The following is a 21,134-nucleotide window of genomic DNA, read 5'->3' as shown; positions in this document are numbered from 1 at the left end:
GCTAATGTTGGACTTACGGGCTTAGACAGCACTGGGTTGGGATGCTTTCTTTTTTTGGGGGGGGGGGTGCTTTCTTAATATACACTTACCATTTGTATAAAATTATCTCTTATATACATATGAGTTTCTGTGGATTTGTTTCTCTGTTCTACCCAGAATAACACAGTGACCTTCAGAAGTTGACTATATTTATCTTATGTTATACTATGCTTGAAATTGCTTAAAATTATTAATAAGCATTACTAAGGATTCTCTACTGTCTGGCACAGGAGCAAGTCCATGGGTTAGGACTGAGTGACGCTCTGAGTTACCACCCTGGGTGACACCAACAATAGTGACCCCACTGATGCTGCTGTATTTTTCAGTAATTATAGCTAACCCCCTGAGGTACATGTGCAATAATCATCGTTAATTCATTATTTTCTCAAATTCTTTGAGGACTGTGTCCTCATCCTTATTACTCTTAGCAACTATAGAACTATCCTGCTTTCTCAAAAGCTTCCATTTTCCTCAATTTCCCAACTCAGACACCTGCTTGCATGACCACACTGTGGATGGTGTCATTGCCAGGCAACATACCACTCCAGAAAGGACACACTTTGATGGTCGTCGGCACTCCATAAGTTTTTCATGCCTCCCAAGTAATGTTTTCCCTGATGTGTCTCAATAATTATTTCACCCTTGGATGAATATTCTAAAGGTTTGGCAAAAGCGTCCTTTGAAACAGTGGTTATGGTTTGCCTGAAAGCCAAAAAAATAATCGGTGATTTATAACTACCAGCCACTCCATAGGAGAAAGGTGTACAGGTTGTTTACATAATGATTAAGATTACACAGAGAATTCTTAGAGTGCTCTTCTATAGATGCATTCTTATAGAAGAAATCTATAAGATTTCTCTTTATAGATTCTCCTATAGGGTTTCTGTTCTCTTCTATAGGGTTTTGTTTGTTCGAATGTACTCAAAAGCAAGGAGTTTGAGTTTAAAGATTTTGCAGCCTTTTACACCAGAAACTTTGATACTTACCTTCGTAGAAGTAGTTTCTCTTAAGTGCCCTTTATCCAGAATCTCTATTTCCATTAACCTTTTTGGAAGTGGTAGAGCTTTGGCTAGTTAAGACTAATCACTGTAGGTTCTCCATCTCATCACTCACTACCTGTGTCCTAAAATATTTCCTGACCTGCTTTCTAGATGTACAGTAGAGCTTTTAAAGGGTCCTGGAAAAATGGAATGAAAAATCCATGGGCATTCCCCATTAACTTTTTGAAACTTCCTCACTGATGAGTCTTTATATATGTATCATCTCTTCCAGATCTTCAGCCTATATATTTTCTGGATTTTCCCAACTTTGAAAAGCTTTCATCTCTTTTTAAAACAGAAATGAGTATATCCATGCTTTAACTTAATCAGTCTTTCTATAGACGCTATTTCTACTAACCTCTTTATCCTTTATGAAATTCTTTGCTTCCTATGTTTATGGAATATCACTGTATGTTGGAAACAATTGGCCACTTAATGATCAGCACAGATTGGCAGTTTGAACCCACTTAGGAATACCTGGGAAGACAGGCCTAGCAATCTCCCTAAAAAGAAACAAAAAACAGTCTTTGAAAACCCTTTGGAGCATTTCACCTCTGTACACATGCATCAGAATCAACTGGATAACAACTAATAACAGCAACTACTTACCTTTTCACTTTTTGAAAACTTGTTTCATATAATTTATCATTTATGATACATAACTCAGGTTGTTTTTCTTCTCTTGATAAATCCTGCTTCCTTCCCATTCAAATCTCATTTATTTCCTAATGGACCACAAATATTTATCCTCAGCTCATATCTCATCCCTAAAATCCAGAAAAAAGTGCCTGATTTGTTATTGCTATTGTTTTCAGATAGCCAATGACTCATGGTGACCCCATTAATAAAAGAAATAAATGCTGTCCTTTACTGGACATCTCTATCTTTGATTGTGGATCTGATCATTGTGATTTATAGGGGTTTCCCTGTCTGATTATCAGAAGTAGATTTCCAGGCCTTTCTTCCTATTCAATTTGAGTTTGGAAGTTCTGCTGAAATGTTTTCAGCATCATCACCACTAACAGATATGGGGTAGCTCTGCATGAGTGCATTGGCTAAAAATAAAAATCAAGTATCCATCTTTAACTGAATATTTGACTTAAGCCTAAAAGTGTTCTTATGTCCTTAGAGATGCTTTCTAGATATATGTACTTTTTAGTAGATAAATCCATAACACAGCCACTGAGTTGAATTCAACTCATAGTGACTCTACATATGGTTACTGTGGCTGTGAATCGTAACATGAACAGGTAGCTTTGACTTTAACTTTGTCACTTGAAGTAGCTGGTGGATTTTCTTTATCATTACAAAACTACACTTTGACAAATAAGCATATGACTAATCCTGCTCCAATAACAGCTCTTGAAAATGTCCAATTCTCTCTATTACCATCACCACAAATGCTTGTTAAAGATAATGTCATGGCTAACTTTAATTTAAGGTGACAGTACCTTATGTATTCTCTCCCGTCTCTAATGTACTCTTTCAGAATTTTTTGCCATCACATCTGCTAAATTAACCTTTTAAAACATGACTATTATGCTGTCATCACTGTGAAAAGTGAAAAAAAATCAGATGCTAGTAGCTGGGAGCGGGCTTGACATTTGAGTCAAATCTTGGACTTCTTGAGTATATACCTGGTGCCACATTTACCCTGGTGTTCTGTTGAGTATGAGTACTTTCTCAAAATGCCAACTTCAGAGAAGGCCACTCAGTGATCCTCATAGATCAAGGCAAAAACAAGGCAATGTCATAATTGTGTCTGAACACAGACAAAAGCCAACCAAAATCATCAAACATGACAGATGTGTTGGTTTACTAATCATAGGCATGCTTCTTCCTGATTTCTGGAAAGAATTCTAAAATCCTAATAAAGAATTATGCTCACTCCCTGGTAGCATCACATTGAAAGAAAAGTCCTCCTTGTATGAATTCCCTCCATCGCATAACGCAATAAAAAATCCTGTAATATATCCTAGCTAAAGATCCATGGTGGCATAGTGGTTACACATTAGGCTGCTGTGTTAGTCTGGCTGGACTAGAGAAACAAATTCATGGAGACTCATATGTGAGTCAGGAGGAGATTTATATACAAGAGAAATTGAACGTTGAGAAAACATCCCAGCTTAGTCCAGATCAAGTTCATAAGTCCGATATTAGCCAATATGTCCAATACCAATCTATAAAGTTCTCTTCAGACTCATGAAGCCATGCAATGACACCGAATGCAGGAATATCCGAGGCCAGTGGGTTGGAAGTCTTCTGGATCCAGTGGTGGTGTAAACATCTCAGCGCTGGCGGGGTCTCTACGTGGCTTCTCCAACTCAGGGCACTAGCGCAGTTCTTGTCTTCCAGGGAGTGAGTAGTGAGTGAGGTTCTCTCCTGCCTCCAAGGAGGAAAACCCAGAGTTCCCAAAATTCTCAGGAGAAGGCCATGCCCACACAAAGGCCTCATTGGCTAGGCTCCAATTGACAGACTATACTCTGCCCCTTCACTCTTAATTCTCTCAAGTCCCAAATTGACAGCAGATTATGTAACTACCACAGCTGTTAATCTCAAAGTTAACAGTCTGAAACCACCAGCCACTCCTTGAGGGAAAGATCAGCCCTTTCTACGGTTAAGAGTTACAGTCTCAGAAACCCAAAGGGGCAGTTCTACCCTCTTAGTTGCCTTATTGATGCAGTGGCTAGCAAGTTTGAGAATCAACAGGTCAGTGGTGGTAACCCACCGTTTGCTCTGGCAGGAGAAAGAATGTGACAGTCAGCTTCTGTAAAGAATTGCAACTTTGAAAACCCTGTGGGTCAGTTCTGTTCTGTCCTGTAGCATCACTAGGAGTCAGAATCCAGTGTATGGCAGTGGGCTTATTATTCTCTTAGGGAGACCTGATGAGTCACCATTATATACTATATCCGGAATTGCAAAAGTATATGAACCTGTGTTGATCTCCAGCTGTTTTCTTAGTGGCTTTTTACCTATGTGCCATTGATATATTCAATATTTAAAGGACGTAATTGCAGCTATTAGTACTTAGTGATATCGGTCAACAAGGAAAGAGGTGACTTTAATGAAATAACTTTCTGTATATGACTGAAAATAAAGTTGACCATATTTAGATTCCTGATTCCTTTTCCACCCTGGTCTTCAGCCCAAAAGGTTATACATTAGGCTGCTATTTGAGATGCCAGGTTACTAAGTATCAAGGACTGCAATTTCATTTTATTTTGGTTTAATTTTTGTTTTGATACCCTGATGTCTATAAATCAGCAGAATGTACAATAGAGAGACCCAATCATAACCTTACAAATGTTTGATCATATGAATAAATTATTTTTATCAGATCTGCAGATACTTTAAAAAAATACTCTATGGCCAGCATGAAGTTTGTAGATAAAGATTTGAGTTAATAAATTACTGGGTTTTTGTTTTGTTTTAAGTGATAAGATAAAATTTTATGATCGAATGTTAGTTGAATAGAAAATTAATATCTTCTAAAATCAAGGTAGAACCCTAGGGACTTTCAAACATACTTTCACATTAATTAGAGAAGATGTCACAAAAGGTGGCATTTTTAAGGCATGCCAAAAAAGATAGAGGTGGGGGAGGTCATCAAGTGTTTTTCATCAAATTAAAACTCCTGTGTTTGCATATTTAGCTTAAAGATATATTTTTCATCTTGTTTCTTTTCAATGTTTATATCTTATGACACTGTTGTCTTTTGTTTAGACACTTGAAATAATGCATTTTGTATTTTAGAAATTAGCAATATTTTTGACTGTTCATATCCACTATTTTTAAACTAAGAATGTGCTTATTATGGAATTTTCATTGGTACTTTTTATAACATATATATACATTTATATGATATTCTGGTGGTGCAGTCAGTTAACCATCTGGCTGCTAACTGAAAAGTTGATAGTTCAAAGCCACCAGTTGTACCTCAAGAAAAATATGAGGCTTCCTGCTTTAATATTTTACAGGCTCAGAAATCCTATGGAGCAATTCTACTCTGTTTTATAGGGTTTCTATGAGTCTGAATTACTTCAACAACAGTTTTGTGTACCTATAAGTATGTATAGACAATGACTTACTAAGCTTTTAAATACATTAAGCACTGGGTGAAGTATTTAATTTTAAAATGTGTGAGAAATAATTTTACATTTCTTGGCTCTATGAAATATACTTTTAACATTTAAAAAATATATATGTGTGTATGCGTGTCTATAGACACGCATGCACATACAAATGATAAACAGAAAGGCAGGGAGAAACTGAAGAAGTAAGTATTAAGAAGTAAAATAAGTCAAAGACTGAGTTTTTTTCACAAATAAACTGATTTCAAGGAAGCGATAACAGAAACTATGTACTGTTAATAAAGATAGTGTTAAATTTAACAAAATAATTTCTGTGTATGAATGAAGTTGAAATCTGACTAGAGATATGTGGACTAACATTGAAAATGAAATGCATAGGAAAAGATGGGGATCATGATTAAGGGTTTCGCTCATGATGCCTTTAAACCTAAATCAAGTTTTCAGATTAGAAATATAAAGAGGTAGCTACATAGATAGATAATGTAAATGCTTTAAAAAGAACCATTCAATGAAGAGGGAGAGGTGGAGTGGGATTGAGAGATATATTAAAGATACAGAAATTTTGGAAAATATTTGAGACAAAAATAGGACCCATATATCTGAGGTAAGTTGGTATACTTATTCTAAAAGAATAACAAAAACATAACTATTTGCAAAAGTAGGAACAACTTAATGAGGACACTTTAAAATATGATGAACATGATGTCTACCATGCTAGTTGGACTACTTGTTTATCTATTTCTTGAGATAGAATCTTGTTCACTTCCATACCCAAGAAACTACTTGTCCACTTACATTTCTTCTTAAGTGCTGCATTAGTCTACACTTTGTAGTCTCCAATAAAAATCTGAAATTTCAGAATGTATTTTTAGCTTCTTCCTTATCAGATCAATATCTCTATAAGTATCATGCTATATTCTCAACATTGAAAAAAATATTATATTGACTTCAACCTACTTTAGCCTTATGGCTTTTGTTTCCTTTTTTCTGGTGTCTATGGAATGTTACAGACACTTGCTAAATAGAACTTCTTTCGATGATTGTGCTTCTTCTAATATTTTCATTTGTATTTCTTTTGTACTGCTCTAGAATCCTCCTTTATATGTGCCTCTTATTGTTTATTTTTCTTCCCCAAGCAAAGTGAAATTCTGTGAAGTCTAGACCTATGGATTGTACAATGCACTTTTTGTTTGAAACTTGGGTACATTTTCTGTTCTCTTTTTCAGGACTTTCAGTGGTGGGGATGGTGATTTGTCCAACTTCCGATGTAATTTCCAGTTTAGAGGAGACTCTCCTTTAATACATCCCTGCTTCACTGAGCTGGCAGCAGTTATCCCTTGCGCTCACCAAGATACAAGGGACCTCAATTGTTTTGTTTTTCATGAAAATGCCTTTAATTTTTCATTCAATTTTTCCATGAATGTTCGAAGCCCTTATCATATATACAAGTCCTAGTGTGTGTGCTGTCTTTACATCTTCAGATGACAGTTTATGTAAGGATAGAGAGACACTGTGATATTGTAAAAAGAAGATTTATGAATGAAGTGTGCACATGCACGTGTGTGTGGAGAGAGAAAGAGAGAGAGAGAGAGAGAGAGAGAGAGAGAGCTTTATTCATAAAAGAAAACCTCCTTGAGAAAGTGACTTTTAAGTAAATGTAGACAGACAAACATATATTACAAAGGACTTATCTTTCAGGGAGGGGGGAGAGTCAGTGGGCTGCCCTGAGGCAGAATGTGTCTGCTTTTCGAGGGAACAACAAAGAGACAGATGTGGCTGGAGCAGCATAAGCAAGAGCTTTGATATTAGGAGCTGAGTTCACAGAGGTTAGGGATCTTAAGATTAGATTGGGCTCTGGTGAACACTTGAGCTTTTACTCAGAGGGAGAAGGGAAGCTGTTAGAGTATTAGGGGTGACAGCCCCACCCCTGGCCAATCTCTTTACAAGGGGCTGTATCATGAACATATGATTAGGAAATAGGTAGAAGTAAAGAAACCATTTTAATTGAATCTTTTGAAAATTAAATTTCCCTTATAAATGTTGGAGTATTTAAACTACCATGGTAGTGGTGGTCATGGTAATAAGCGTTGTTTCCTCACATAGCATAGGAAATAGATCCAACAGGAGTGTCATATGGATTGAAGGTGGCATGTGAAAATAAAGTTTCCAGTGGGCTAAGAGTTTAGCAAATATAAGAATACGATGGAACTTTAGAACACTCCAAATTCAGAAAGCAGATAGATGAAGGGGAGCCTTAAAGGGACCCTTGAAATAGTAGGAAGTGTTTATTTGCTTTGTAGTCCCACAAAAGAGGGATTCTCTAGGTGAAATGAAAATAATAAAATAAGTGGAAATCTGAACATTGACCATTGATTATAGAATCAAAGAGAACAATGTTAACAGTGATGAGAGTTTGATGGAATTGGGTAAGTGATTGCATATGAGACAAATAGTTCATTTTCCACACACAAATGTGACTTTTTTTATGTGAGGGTAGGAGTGGGGGATATGGTATGGTATGCCTTTGAATTTCAATTTTCAATCTGCCTGCCACACCAAAAAAAAAAAATACTAACCCATTGTCATTCAGCTGATTCTAACTCATTGTTGTTAGGTGTCCTTGAATCAGTGCTGATTCATACCAACTCTGTGCACAACAGATAAAAGCATTGCCCGGTCTTGTACCATCCTCACAATGGCTATGGTGGAGCCATTGTTGCTACCACTTTATCAATCTGTCTCCTAGATGGGCTTTCTCTTTGGCTCTGCCTTACTTTACCAGGCTTGATGTTCTTTTCCAGAAACTAGTCTCTCCTGTTAACATGCCCAAAGTTCCTGAAAGTCTCAATATTCTGGCTTCTAAAAAAAAATTATTCTATTGAGGGCTCTTACAACTCTTAAGACAATCCATACATCCATTGTGTCAATTACATTTGTACATATGTTGTCATCATCCTTTTCAAAACAGTTTCTTTCTATTTGAGCCCTTGGAACCAGTTCCTCATGTTTTTCCTCCCTCCCCATGCTCCCACGTTCATTAACCCTTGATAAATTATAAATTATTATTATTATTATTTTCATATCTTACACTATCCATTGCCTTCCTTCACCATGTTTCTGTTGTTTGTAGCCCTGGGGGGGGCGGCTATACATTGATTATTCCAATGGGTTCCCCCTTTCTCCCCTCAACTTCCTCCTACCCTTCTGGTATTGCTACCCCCATTATTGTTCCTGAAATGTTTATATTTCCTGGATTCCCTGTGTTGAAAGCTCTTATCTGTACCAGTACAATTTCTGGCCTAGCCAGATTTGTAAGGTACAACTGAGGTGATGAAAGTAGGGGAGAGGAGCATTAAAGAACTAGAAGGATGTTTTATGTTTCCTCGGTGTTATACTGTACCCTCACTGGTTCCTCCCTTCTTTGTGGCCCTTCTGTGAGGGGATGTCCAATTGTCTACAGACGGACTTTGGGTCTCTACTTCCCAACTCCTTGTTCACATCAATATGATTGTTTGTTTGGGGTTTTCTGATGGCTGATACCTGATCCTGTGGACAACTCATGATCACGCAAGCTGCTGTGCTTCTTCCATGTAGGCTTTGTTGCAGCTCAGGTAGATGGTCGCTTGTTTACCTTCAAGGCTCTAAGAGCCCAGACGCTATATATTTTAATAGCTAGGCACCATCAGCTTTCTTGACCACATGTGCTTAAGCACCCATTTTTTCTTCAACAATTGTGTCATGAAGGTGAGCACCACAGAATGCCAGGTTATTAAAACATAGTGTGCTTTTAAGGAGCACTTTGATTGTATTTCTTCCAAGATAGATTTATTTGTCTTTTAGTAATTCATGGTACTTTCAGTATTCTTCCCCAGCACCATAATTTTTTTTTTGTTTTTTTAAATTATTTTATTGGGGGCTCGTACAATTCTTGTCACAGTCCATACATCCATCCATTGTGTCAAGCACATATGTACATTTGTTGCCGTCTTTTTTTTTTTTAACATTTTATTAGGGGCTCATACAACTGTTATCCCAATCCATACACACATCAATTGTGTAAAGCGCATTTGTACATCGTTTCTCAAAACATTTTCTCACCATTAAAACCCCCGACATTAGGTCCTCATTTTTCCCCTCCCTCCCCGCTCCCCCCTCCCACATGAACCCTTGATAGTCTATAAATGTGTATTTTGTCATTTCTTGCCCTGTTCGACGTCTCCCTTCAACCACTTTTCGGTTGTCTGTCCCCCAGGGAGGAGGTCACACACAGTTCCATGTAATCGGTTCCCTCTTTCCTACCCCTTCTCCCTTTACCCTCCCTGTTTTTCCACTCACACCACTGGTCCTATAGGGCTCATCCATCCTGGATTCCCTGTATTTTCAGTTCCTATCTGTACCAGTGTACCTCCTCTGGTCTAGCCAGACTCGCAAGATCGAATTCGAGTCATGGTAGTGGGAGCGGGGAGGAAACATTTAGGAACTAGAGGAAAGTTGTATTTCTCATCATTGTTACATCGCACCCTGACTGGCTCATCTCCTCCCCGAGACCCCTCTGCAAGGGGATCTCCAGTGGCCTACTAATGGGCTTTGGATCTCCACTCCGCACTCCCCCCATCATTCACTATGGTTATTCAGCACCATAATTTAAATGCACTGATTTTCTTTTCAGTCTTCATTATTCAATGTCCAACTTTCACAAGCACTTTAGTTTTCAAAGTGTCATCATTAATCTTCAGAACTTAGAAGACTCATAGTGAACCTATAGAGAGTTTCCAAGGCTATAAATCTTGATGGGAGCAGACAGCCTCAACAGTTTTTTGTGTAGCAGCTGGTAAATTTGAACTACTAGCCTTGCAGTTACCAGTCCAATATGTAATCCACTGCACCACCAGAATTCCCTTGGCATCACTCCATTTACATTGAAAGTCAGAAATGTGCTCTCCCTTTTTCTTTACCATATATCTCTTGAGATTTTAATTTTGGTTTGTGATCTTTGTGTTGTTTTCTTATGTTTTGCTGAGATGGAGAAAGAAGAGAAACTTGATTGGGTACCACTACTAGAGGAACTTATTTTAAACCTGAAGTTTATATATTTCCTTTCAGGAGGATTTGCCATATCCTAGTAAAAGAAGGATGAGCTTGTGTGTGTGTGTGTGTGTGTGTGTGTGTGTGTGTGTGTACATATTATATATATAACATATTCAAGTTTACACAATTTTTGTCTGTGGTTATTTGGACAAATCTCACCTATTTATGTGAGCAAGGAGTTCTGATGTATATATATATAGTGTGTTTCAGTAATTTTTCCTATAATTTGCAGTTAAGCTTAATGTTATCATCTTTAATTTGAGTGATTACATGTTCAAGTTTTTATGTAACATCTTAGTTTATGTCATGCCATTTGTTCCAGCTTTAATCGTTGTTTCTCATTTTCCTGTAAACAGCTGTCTACAGTTAGGTAATACATTATAGGAAGAGCCTCCTTAATTCCCTCAGATATTCTGGAGGGTAGTTATCACTTTCATTAGTGCACATACACAATATTGAGGCTCAGAAAAGTTGAGTCATTCTCCAAGTCACACAGTTAATAAGCAGTGGGGCAGAATACAAACTGTGTTAGTACGGGTAAACTAGAGAAACAAATCCTGAGGCAGTGGTATGTGTATAAGAAAGGGCTTTATATACAAAAACAATTGAATATTGAGAAAACATCTCAGCCCAGTCCAGACCAAGTCCACAGGACCAATTTTACCCCATATGTCCGATACCAATCTATAAATTCCTCTTCAGACTCACGCAGCACATGCAGTGATGCTGAGGTGGAAAGTCTTGTGGATCTAGTGGCAGTGGAAGCATCTCAGCGCTGGCAGTTGTCACCACATGCCTCCTTCTGCTCCAGGGTTGTAGTGTAGCTCCATGTGTCTTCTCAACAGGAATGTCTCGCAGGGAGTGATTGTGTGTCCCGCCTCCAATGAGCTATTTATCTCCTTGGTGACTCCAAATGAGGTCATCAAGTTGCCTGATTGATAGGCTAAACTCCACCCCTTTACCCTTAAGTCTCAATTTCACAATATATTATGTAATTACCACACTTGGTCATATTGACCATGTTTCAGTTGCTCAATACTTATATGTAGCTAGTGGCTGTGCTATTTTTCAGAGTACATTTTTCACCATTGCACAATTTTCCGTGGGAAACAGCAACATGTGAGTGTAGCTTTTATTAGTACTCTAGTATTATACCTTGCATTGTTTTGAAAAGATCTTCTGAAGTAAACCAGCCTCTTGAAACAAATTGAAACCTTGAATCACAAAAATCTTGCTCTATGTATTAATTGCATTATAATTTGCCATTTTGTGACTTAAATCCCAAATTCAGTGCCAATGAGTCAAATCCAACTCATAGTAACCTTATAGGACAGTGCAGAAATGCTCCTTTGGGTTTCCCAGGCTTTAAAAAACTTGACAGGAGTAAATACCCTCATCTGAAACCTGCAGAGTGATTGGTTTTATATCACTGGCTGTGTGGTGAGCAGTTCATTGTGTAGCTCACATCCCTGCCAGGGTCTCCTTACACTCTCATTCACTACCATTGAGTCATTGTCAACTCATAGTGACCGTAGAGGATAGGGTGGAATTGTCCTTGTGATTTTCTGAGACTATAATTGTGTATGGGAATAGAAGACCCCATTTTTCTCCTGGGGAGTGGCTTCTGGTTTCAAACTGATGACCTTGTAGATCGCCGCCCAAGGCGTAACCACTTTGCTACCAGGACTCCAAGGGTTCTTGTAGAACATATATATTTATATGTTGTAGGGCACACATTTATAGCCACCTTTTTAATGACTAAGTAATAGAGTGCTAACCATGTTATGGTACAAAATATATAATTCTGCAGAGATATCAAGCCCTAAGCTCAACTCTGTCCAATTATATCATTCTGAATTCAAATATTTTTGAGTTGTTGTTCAAGAGTTAACTAGTTAGCAGATAAGAACAAAGGAATTTGGAAAGCTTCTTGAAACAGGAGCTATTTTTCCTCAGAAATGGAAGTACTTTGACAATTTTCTAAAGAAAAATCAGCCTGCAGTCTTGCATTTAAATATGTTTTCTGTTTAATTATCCATGCTAGTGTATGTTTCCACCCATTGCATATATTTACTGGAGCCTCAATTTGATTTGTAATGTTGAATATATGTTTGCATTATTAGCATTAATTTCAGTTTGTATATTTAAAAGATAACCTCCTGTTTTACCTCAAAAATGTATCCTTTCACTGTTATTATTTACCTTTTTACAGATTTTTTAAAAGTCTTCCATGATAAAGCAGCAGAAGCTCTTAAGTAAAAAAGAAGGTTAAGATTTGAAATCTTGTTATTAAAATAGAGTAGCAATTCCGGATGTACATGGCTTGTTTTCATTGCCATTTTGATGCTTTCGGTGCCAAGAAAGTTGACAAAGTCTTTAGATTCACATGATAAACAGAGTGAAATATCTTAAGGCTTGAAAGGGCAAGTAGAAGTTATAATTACTGTGTCACTTTACAATCCCTGTGTTGAAATACTCACCTTTGCTATCATGCGGCAGGTCATAGAGCGAGAAAAAGCCGAGAAGTTCAGAAAACTGCAAGATGCCAGCAGATCAGCGCAGGCCCTGGTGGAACAGCTGGTGAATGGTAATTACACGGAGTTGATTTAGATAATCTTCTTAGGGATTTGACAAACGCATAGGTTCATATTTATCAGCTGAATTATATCAGACAAGCACTTCGTGAATGCAAATTTAAATTAAAGCGGGTTTGTGAGCCTTTTATTAGTCTTTCTTAATGCTAAGTGAATTGTTAAAGGAAATTTTACGTGGAGACTAGTAGGCAAAAATGGAACACGGGAGAATATTTTATCCTTCTGTTGCCAAGAAAATCAGTTCCAACGCTGCTGTACAATCCAGCAAACTTTAGTCAAATAATTTCAGGGCCAAAAAATAAAGGCTTGCATAAAAAGTTTTAAATTATAATCAACCATATATATAAAAGTGATCATAATTTGAGTTTAAATGTTTACAATGCATTCTTCCAATGATACTAAATTATGTGGAATACCTCATCAGCATATTTGTTTCCAAGTTGTATTTTTCATGTTTTCTACACTGCTTTTTCCCCTTTAAACACATTTCAAGCATGTTTCATAGTAAGGAGCTAATATCTTTAAATGTATTGTGTCAAGTCCAACTCATAGTGACCCTATAGGATAGTGCTGCCATGCCCCTTTGAGTTTCCCAGACTTTAAAAAGCTTGAGAGGAGTACATACTCTCATTTTCATCCTGCAGAGTGGCTGTGGTTTTGAATCGTTGGACTTGAGTGGGAGTAAAAACATAAAAGTAATCTAAAATTAGACTTTAGTAATAAAAAATAGAAGTAGTTTTTACTTATACTACTGCTCCAAGATTTTTTTTAGATGAAATAGGTTTTCGATATCAAACGTGAGCAAATTTTTATTTAAATTGTAATATTTACACCTATATAAAAGGTCACTTATGAGTAATTTTCTGAAAATCAGGAGTGATGCATTTTTGTACAGTACTTACTTCTTATTTGCATTGGATACATTTAAAAAAACTCACAAATAAATGCTGCACATGTTTTTATTGTGTATGTCAGCTTTTTTCCAGAACCTGCCAGCTTTCTGGGACATAAAATACGTGCCTGAATTATGTTTTGTCTTAATTGCCATGTTGACATTAAAAAGTTCAATGATCTTCCTAGGAAATCAATTCATTTTCTTCTTCTAATGAGCCCCATGACTATATTTGGTTTAAAAAGGAAAAAGAAAAAACAAGCAAATATGACAGCTGAGATTTGAGTTAGCAAGTTAATGCGTGATATAGATAATGCAAAATATTAATAGTCTTGTTCCATTACTTGTTGCTCAGTAGTTTTAGCTGATTGTTGTAATAACGGCATATTCATATTAAATAAAATTATATGATCTTAAAAGTGTTCTTGTAGCTATTATATAATCCCGCCCTTCCAGGAAATACATGTGTCATGCCTTAATTTTGAAATCTATATTTTAATTGGCCCATTTTTAAACTCAATAGTACGCATACTTCACCTCAGATCATTTGATAGGGGCACACAGTTGAATATCTTAAAAGTATATAAACACAGAAATGAAATAAATGATTTCCATTTTTTGGTAACTAAAACTAAATACAAGATGCTATTCATTTTTATAAATGATTGCCCTTATATCTGCAGCATTTTGAAGCATGTAGAAAAATCAGTTCCTCAATACCTATTAACTGACTGATAATTTATACTTTTTTAGAAATACAAAACTGGTGACATGATGACCTCGGTCACTTTTGTGAAAATAATTAATACCTCTGAAGAAAAATTCTAATTTGAATAGAAATCACAGAATGTGGGACTCTGGTTTGAGAATATCCTGATTGGGTGGTTTTCTATTGACTCTGCCAATGAAAACACAGTCTAATTGGAACTCAATCAGGCTCAAGTTTGGTTTCTAACTTGGGTGCATATTTAAATGCCCATGACTCTGATTATTTGTCAAATCAAAGAGTTTACATAATTTTAAAACGGCAAACATTTAACATCTCTTTTGGCACATTATTGTGTTGTTCACTGTACAAATTGCATGTTATTTGCTTTAGTGTGATTATTTATGTAAACTATTAGTTAAGCCAGGTAGAAAATAAATGACAGGAGTTCCTCTTCAGATTTGTTTTAGAGGACCCTTAATTCTAATGTACTATAACTCTTCTAGCATAAAGCAAGAGCTAGAGATCACTAACTGAAAATTTAGCCGTTCAAAACCACCAGCCTCTCTGCAGGAGAAAAATGAGGCTCTCTACTCCTATAAAGAATTACAGTCTTGGAAATCCGCAGGGCCAGTTCTATTCTATTTATAGGGTTTCTATGAGTTTGAATCGACTTGATGGCAATGAGTTTGAGCTTGTTTGAGAGTTCACTGGTGTTCATGGAACCAAAACAAATAAAGGATTCTCTAGGTCAGGATTTCTAGTATTTACCTCAACGAAGTTTTTAAATGACCAAACCCAGGATCTCGTTTATTTGATGGAGTTAATCATGTAAAACACACAAATGCCAGCCCTTTCATGTAAGGAGAGAACACTGGGCGCTAAAGCAGTATCATTCATTTAGGACCTCATATAAAGGAGAAAGTACTTGATCTAATTGCTCTTTATTTTTACCACAAGCCGTGACGTTCTCAATAATTATGATTAGTCCATACGTTTTTGTTACAGTGATGTACTATTATGTCTCTACGTTTTTGTGTATATGTGTGTAGTGAATATTTGACCATTATAACACAGCATAAAATTTGTACTAATATAAGTATGAAGAATAGCATAAATAGAGCTGATTATCAAATACATATATATTTATATATTATATATACAAAACTGAATTTTCTACTTAGGATAATTTACCCTAAGGTATTATAATCTTTTTAATATCTGGAAAAATGTTGTCAACGCTCTTTAAAATTTATCTTTAGAAAGAATTTCTAAAACATGTAATAATATTTAATAATGTACAATGTATCTCAGTTTTGACTCTAAAGGGTATCCCTTCAAATTATTATTATTTGACTCATTGACAATATTTCCATATCTGGTTTTGTCTTTTCTAAATATCTGATTAATAAATGAAGCTTTAGCATGGCATTGCTGCAGATGACTGAGTCTATTAATGCAGAAAGCAATTTCTTATAGGAATATAGGAAAAGCCCTGGGTGTGCGAGGGAGCGGGATGAGGAAGTGATAGTGTAGCGGGTAGCCAGGTGTGTGTTTGGTGAAGGGAAAGGTAAGTCTGATAAAGGGCAATGGAAACAGAGGGGAAGGGCAGGCTAAAGGGATGGGTGATAAATTGTTAAAGTTGTAGGACGCAGAAATGATGTTCTGATATATAAATCCCATCAAATTCATTATAAAACATTTTCAAAGTAATACACAAAGCCCTGGAAAGTAGGTAGGTGATGGGCAGATTAATATAGTCAATAATGCAGTAGAGATTCCCATGGGGCCAATATAATACTCATTTTATGTGACAATATTTTGCTCATAATTAATTGAAGTCCCCCAAACACTATTTCTAATGAGGCTTATTAATGTTTTGCTGGATCACTTACACACTTTTATTTTGAAGATTAAGTTTCTGTGTGGAAACTGTGCTTTCTCAGATGTAAAGAATGATATATATTATGTTAAAATGCAGCTGACATTAACCATATAGTATGTTTTAAAATAATGGACTTTGTATGAAGAATATGAAGAGAGTACTAAATTCATATGAATATATTAGAATCTTCTTTTTCTTTTAACCCCTCCCCCTCAAAGGAAGTTTCATAAATTAATTGGATACCATCACCTTATACATGAACATTTTTCTCATAAATGGGCCAGGGTTTTTTTTGTTTCTTTTTTTTTGCCAGAGTGTAAGTGATCTCCATTATCATAAGAGACTAAGAAAGAAGGCTACACTATTAGGAAATAATATTTCCTTAAACTCACTGGTTAACCTGCTTTTTTGTATATTGTTGAAGTGTCATATCTTCTTCATCTATGGATTTCATGTTGGTGGTTGAATAAACATTAAAATTGCTATGTTCATTCATCACTTTGTCTTACTGTGATGCCTTGACTGTTGCTTTGATGTTGGAAGTGATACTGAGAGTTTTTAAAAATCTAGCAGAGTCACCCTGGTGGACAGGTTTTGGCCAAACATTTAGACTAAGACAGACTGGGAAGCAGGACCTGGATATAGCGGTTTTTGTTTGTTTGTTTTTAATTGACCAGTGAAAACTTTAAGGACAGCAGTAGAACACTGTTTCATATGGTGTCAGCATATGAGTCTGTCACAGTGGAAGCTATTCAAACTATGACTGGGGAAGAGCTGATTCCTTAAAGAAGAGTCACCCTAAATTACATGGATGGAGTGAACTTTTCAAGACTTTTATTTGCTGGTGTGGCATGGCTCAAAATGGATAAGAAACTGCTGTGTCTATCCGTTACTAATTTAAACACAGAATCCATGAATCCAGGAAAATGTGAAGTTATTAAAAATATAATAGAATACTTGAAGATAGATACTCTACATCAGTGAGCTGATGTGAAGTGATATTTATGCACCAAACTTTAATGCAAAATGAAAATAAATAGATTTTTAGCAACTTTCACAATCTGAAATTGATCAAACATACAGTCAAGATGTATTGATAATTACTGATGGCTGAAAGATAAGGATTTCTACTCTCATAAAGAGTTCTAGTCTTGGAAACCCACAAGGGCAGTTCTACCTCCTCCTATAGGGTCACTATGAATTGGAATTGACTCAATGACAGTGAGTTTGTTTTGAGTAATACAAAAGCTGAAAATATAAGAAGATCAGTAGTGGGAAATCTGGAGATTGAATGATAGATTTTGCAAGAGCAAAGACTTATTCATTGTAAAGACTTTATTTTCAATCATATAAATAATGACTAGATTCCTGGACCTCACCAGATGGAATACTCAGGAATAGAACTGACTGTGGAAAGTGATGATGGGGAAGTTCAATATCAGTCAGAACTCCAGAAGAGACCATCAGTTACTCAGATACAAGTTCAACTGGGAGCTGACGAAAATGAAAGGAAATTTACAAAAGCCCAAATACGAACTACCACCTGAATGTAGAGACCATTTCAATATTAGATTTGAGGCAATGAATACCAAAGATAGTGGAACAGATGAGTTGTTGATCAATATCAAGGACATTGTACATGAAGAAAAGAAAAGTTCATCAAAACAAAGGAAGTAAAATAAGGATCAAATTAGGTGTGTGCAGAGGCTGTGAACCTGACTCTTAAACCTAGAGTAGCTAGATTAAAAAAGAATAAATGAAATGATAGAGCTGAACAAAATATTTCAAAGTGAAAGTGAGGCACAAGAAGACAAAGTATTATCGTGAAATGTACAAAGACTTGGTGTTAAAAAAACTAAAGGGAAGAACACCTAATCATTTCGGAATCTGGAAGAAATGAAGGAGAAACATAAGCTTTGAGTTGCATTGCTGAAGAACTCTATGGGCGAAAACATTAGACATCACAGAAAGTGTCCAGAGAACATGGTAGGAATACACAGAGTCCCCTTAAAAAAATGAACAAACAAAAAGGTCACTATTCAGCCATTTCAAGAACCAATGATAATGAGGAAGTGTAAGATTCACCTAAGGCATTGGGAAAAAAAACAAGGGTACAGTGGGTCATGGCATGCCCGTTGAGACATTTCAACAAACATGCAGTGCTTGAGTAATTCATCCATTTATGTTGAGAAATTTGGAAGGTAGTGACCTGCCAACTGACTAAAAAAGATCCTTCTCTGTGTCCATCCCAAAGAAAGAGGATTCAAAGGTAAGCTTTTGCCTAATTAATGTCAGCTAGATTAGGAAGAGGACTGGATTGCACACGATCATTGCTGATATCAAATGGATCTTTTCAAAAACCTGAGAATACCAGAAAGATGTTTTCTGAATTTTATAGGCTGTGCAAAGATATTTGACTGTGTGGCTAATAATAAATTGTGAAAATGTGAAGAAAAAGGAAATTACAGAACACCTGTGAGCACTCATACCTAACTGTATAGAGACCAGAACTGAATAAGGGGGGTAGTGCATGATTTTAAATCTAGAAAGGTGTGTATCAGGGCTGTATCATTTTACCAAACTAATTCATTCTATATGTTGAGCAAATAATCGAAGTTGGAATATGTGAAGAATAATAAGGTGTCAACATTGGAAGAAGACTAATAAGCAACCTGTGATATGTATGTGATGCAACCTTGTCATTAGAAACTTTTGAGGTCCTGAAGTACTACAAAGACACCAACTCTCAGAATGGATTACACCCGGTTATAAAGAAGGCAACTATCCTCACAGCACCTAAAAATAAGCAAAATCATGATTAAAGGGAGATCATAATTTTCAAGGACTTCAATTTACTTGAACCCACAATCAATGCCTCTGTATGCAGCAGTCAAGAAATCAAAAGATGCCTTGCATGGGAAAATCTGCTGCAAAAGACCTCTTTAAATTGTTGAAAATCAAAGACGGCACACCCATGTGAAAGGCAGGCGATATATATAAGGAAGAACAGAGAAAAGGGGATGTCTTGTAATTATGATGTTGGCATAGACCATGACATCTTCCTGGACTTCCAAAAGAATGAACAACATTTTTTTCAGAAGGAGTCAACCCAAATTAGCCTGAGAAGTAAAATGTGGAGACTTTGTTTTATGTAATTTTGACATGTTTTGGGGTGTGACCAATCCCTAAAATACTGTCAAAATGCCTACTAAATTACAAGAGTCCATGAAAAAGAAGAGCTAAGTGAGTGAGATGGATTGACATAGTGGCTGCAACAATGGACTCAAATGTAGCAATGGTGGTGAGGCTGGCACAAGACCAGGTAGGGTCATGATTGGTCAAAAGTGATTGGACTGCATATAACAGTCACAATGGCCACGTCGATTGATTGGCAACGTATACGAATTCATGTGACCACATTAGCCTAGGAAAGAGAAGCTGTTCTTGGTGGCTTTTTCTTCCCAGAAAGATATTCTTTGTGAAGTTAACTGTTAATATGTAAAATCATTCTCTTAGCTGTAGTCTCAAGACAGTGCCAGCCTACTAGAACTTTAAGTGCAGCAGTAACAAAGATGCCTAGTGATCTAAGATATTTTCTGGTAGCTATGAATATCCTGAAAGTTGAATTTCTCAATATTTTTTCTCACATTTTCCTTTAAGAGAAAAAACTAATCTTAAACCTTCTTTAAGATTTTTTGAAGGCAAAACAGAAAAAAAATGATATAAAATTAGAAAATTCTAGCAACTAAAATGTCTTACTAATTAGACCATTATAATTTTTCAGTCTTGCCTTCTGAAACTTTTATTTAAATCAGATTTTTTATTCTCATTCTGACTGATTCTGCTTTAAGACAAATACTTCATTTCTGACTAAGATTTATGGAAATTCTGGCCAAACCCCATGCAGATGTTTATACCAAATAATTTGCCTTCCTTTGTGTTTATTTCATTAACAGTAGACATTATTCTTAATATTTTTGTAAAAAAGTGTCTTGCATCAGTACATGTGTCCTCTTATAGGGTCATGGTGCTGTGGGATTGACTCCATAGCAATAGGGGTGCTGTTTGTTTTGTTCAGCCAGCTCTAAGAATAACAGCAAAAGGGGGAGCTCCTTCAGATAGATTGTTTTCCCTTGTTAAAATTGAAATTACAAAATAATTTATATTGAAAAATTCCATTTAATACTCTATGTACGTAGCTCAGTCCTTCTTTATAACGATTTCACCACAATTTTCAGAAAGGTGCAGTTATATAATTATCTAATAGGATTGGTGGTGTTTTCTATATTAAATCAGGCTGCACTTTTAATTTCCAATTGCAGTTTTCTGTGTGTTAATTAAGAGCCTAAAGACAGTCACGTAAAGGAAATGTTTAAACAAAAGTAATAATTATCAGTATATTAGACTGAAAGAACATCTCAAAACCATCATCCCCTGAGTGCAAGATTACAGTATTTAAGGTGCCATCTAATAGTAAATCTGCTCGGGATTCTCATTAAATACCACTGGCTAATAACACAGAGAAGAGCTCCTCTTCTGTACACAATTCACTTACTAAGTATATGTTTAATGTATTGATTTATTACTTATTCAGTATTTTTATATGAAAGATGCCATTTGAGTTTGGACAATGCACTTTGTTAGATAGATGAGGGCATATAGGCTGTTTGCTTCACTCCAAAAGCCAATTTCTCATGGTCTCTTCCCATCACTGTGAATAGTTTTCAGGGAGCAGTAAGGACTTTAATCATATAACAGGAGGACATTTGGCCACCCATCTGTGCACCAGGGGGCCATCT

At 36.2% G+C, this 21,134-nt stretch overlaps 1 protein-coding gene across 4 annotated transcripts in view; it reads left to right on the top strand.

The window, feature by feature from the left end:
• Window positions 1-21,134, top strand: part of DMD (dystrophin) — a 2,430,848-nt gene that overhangs the window by 805,112 nt on the left and 1,604,602 nt on the right. For all 4 annotated transcript variants that reach the window (XM_045298663.1, XM_045298661.1, XM_045298660.1 and 1 more), the window contains one exon: window positions 12,758-12,845. In XM_045298663.1, coding sequence (XP_045154598.1) covers window positions 12,758-12,845 — 88 coding nt within the window. The remainder of the gene's footprint in view (window positions 1-12,757; window positions 12,846-21,134) is intronic.

Source organism: Echinops telfairi, unplaced genomic scaffold (genome assembly GCF_000313985.2).
Source record: "Echinops telfairi isolate 266 unplaced genomic scaffold, ASM31398v2 ScPeMD7_7436;HRSCAF=8474, whole genome shotgun sequence".
In the NCBI taxonomy this organism is placed as follows: domain Eukaryota; kingdom Metazoa; phylum Chordata; class Mammalia; order Afrosoricida; family Tenrecidae; genus Echinops; species Echinops telfairi.
This window is presented reverse-complemented; position numbering and strand designations above follow the sequence as displayed.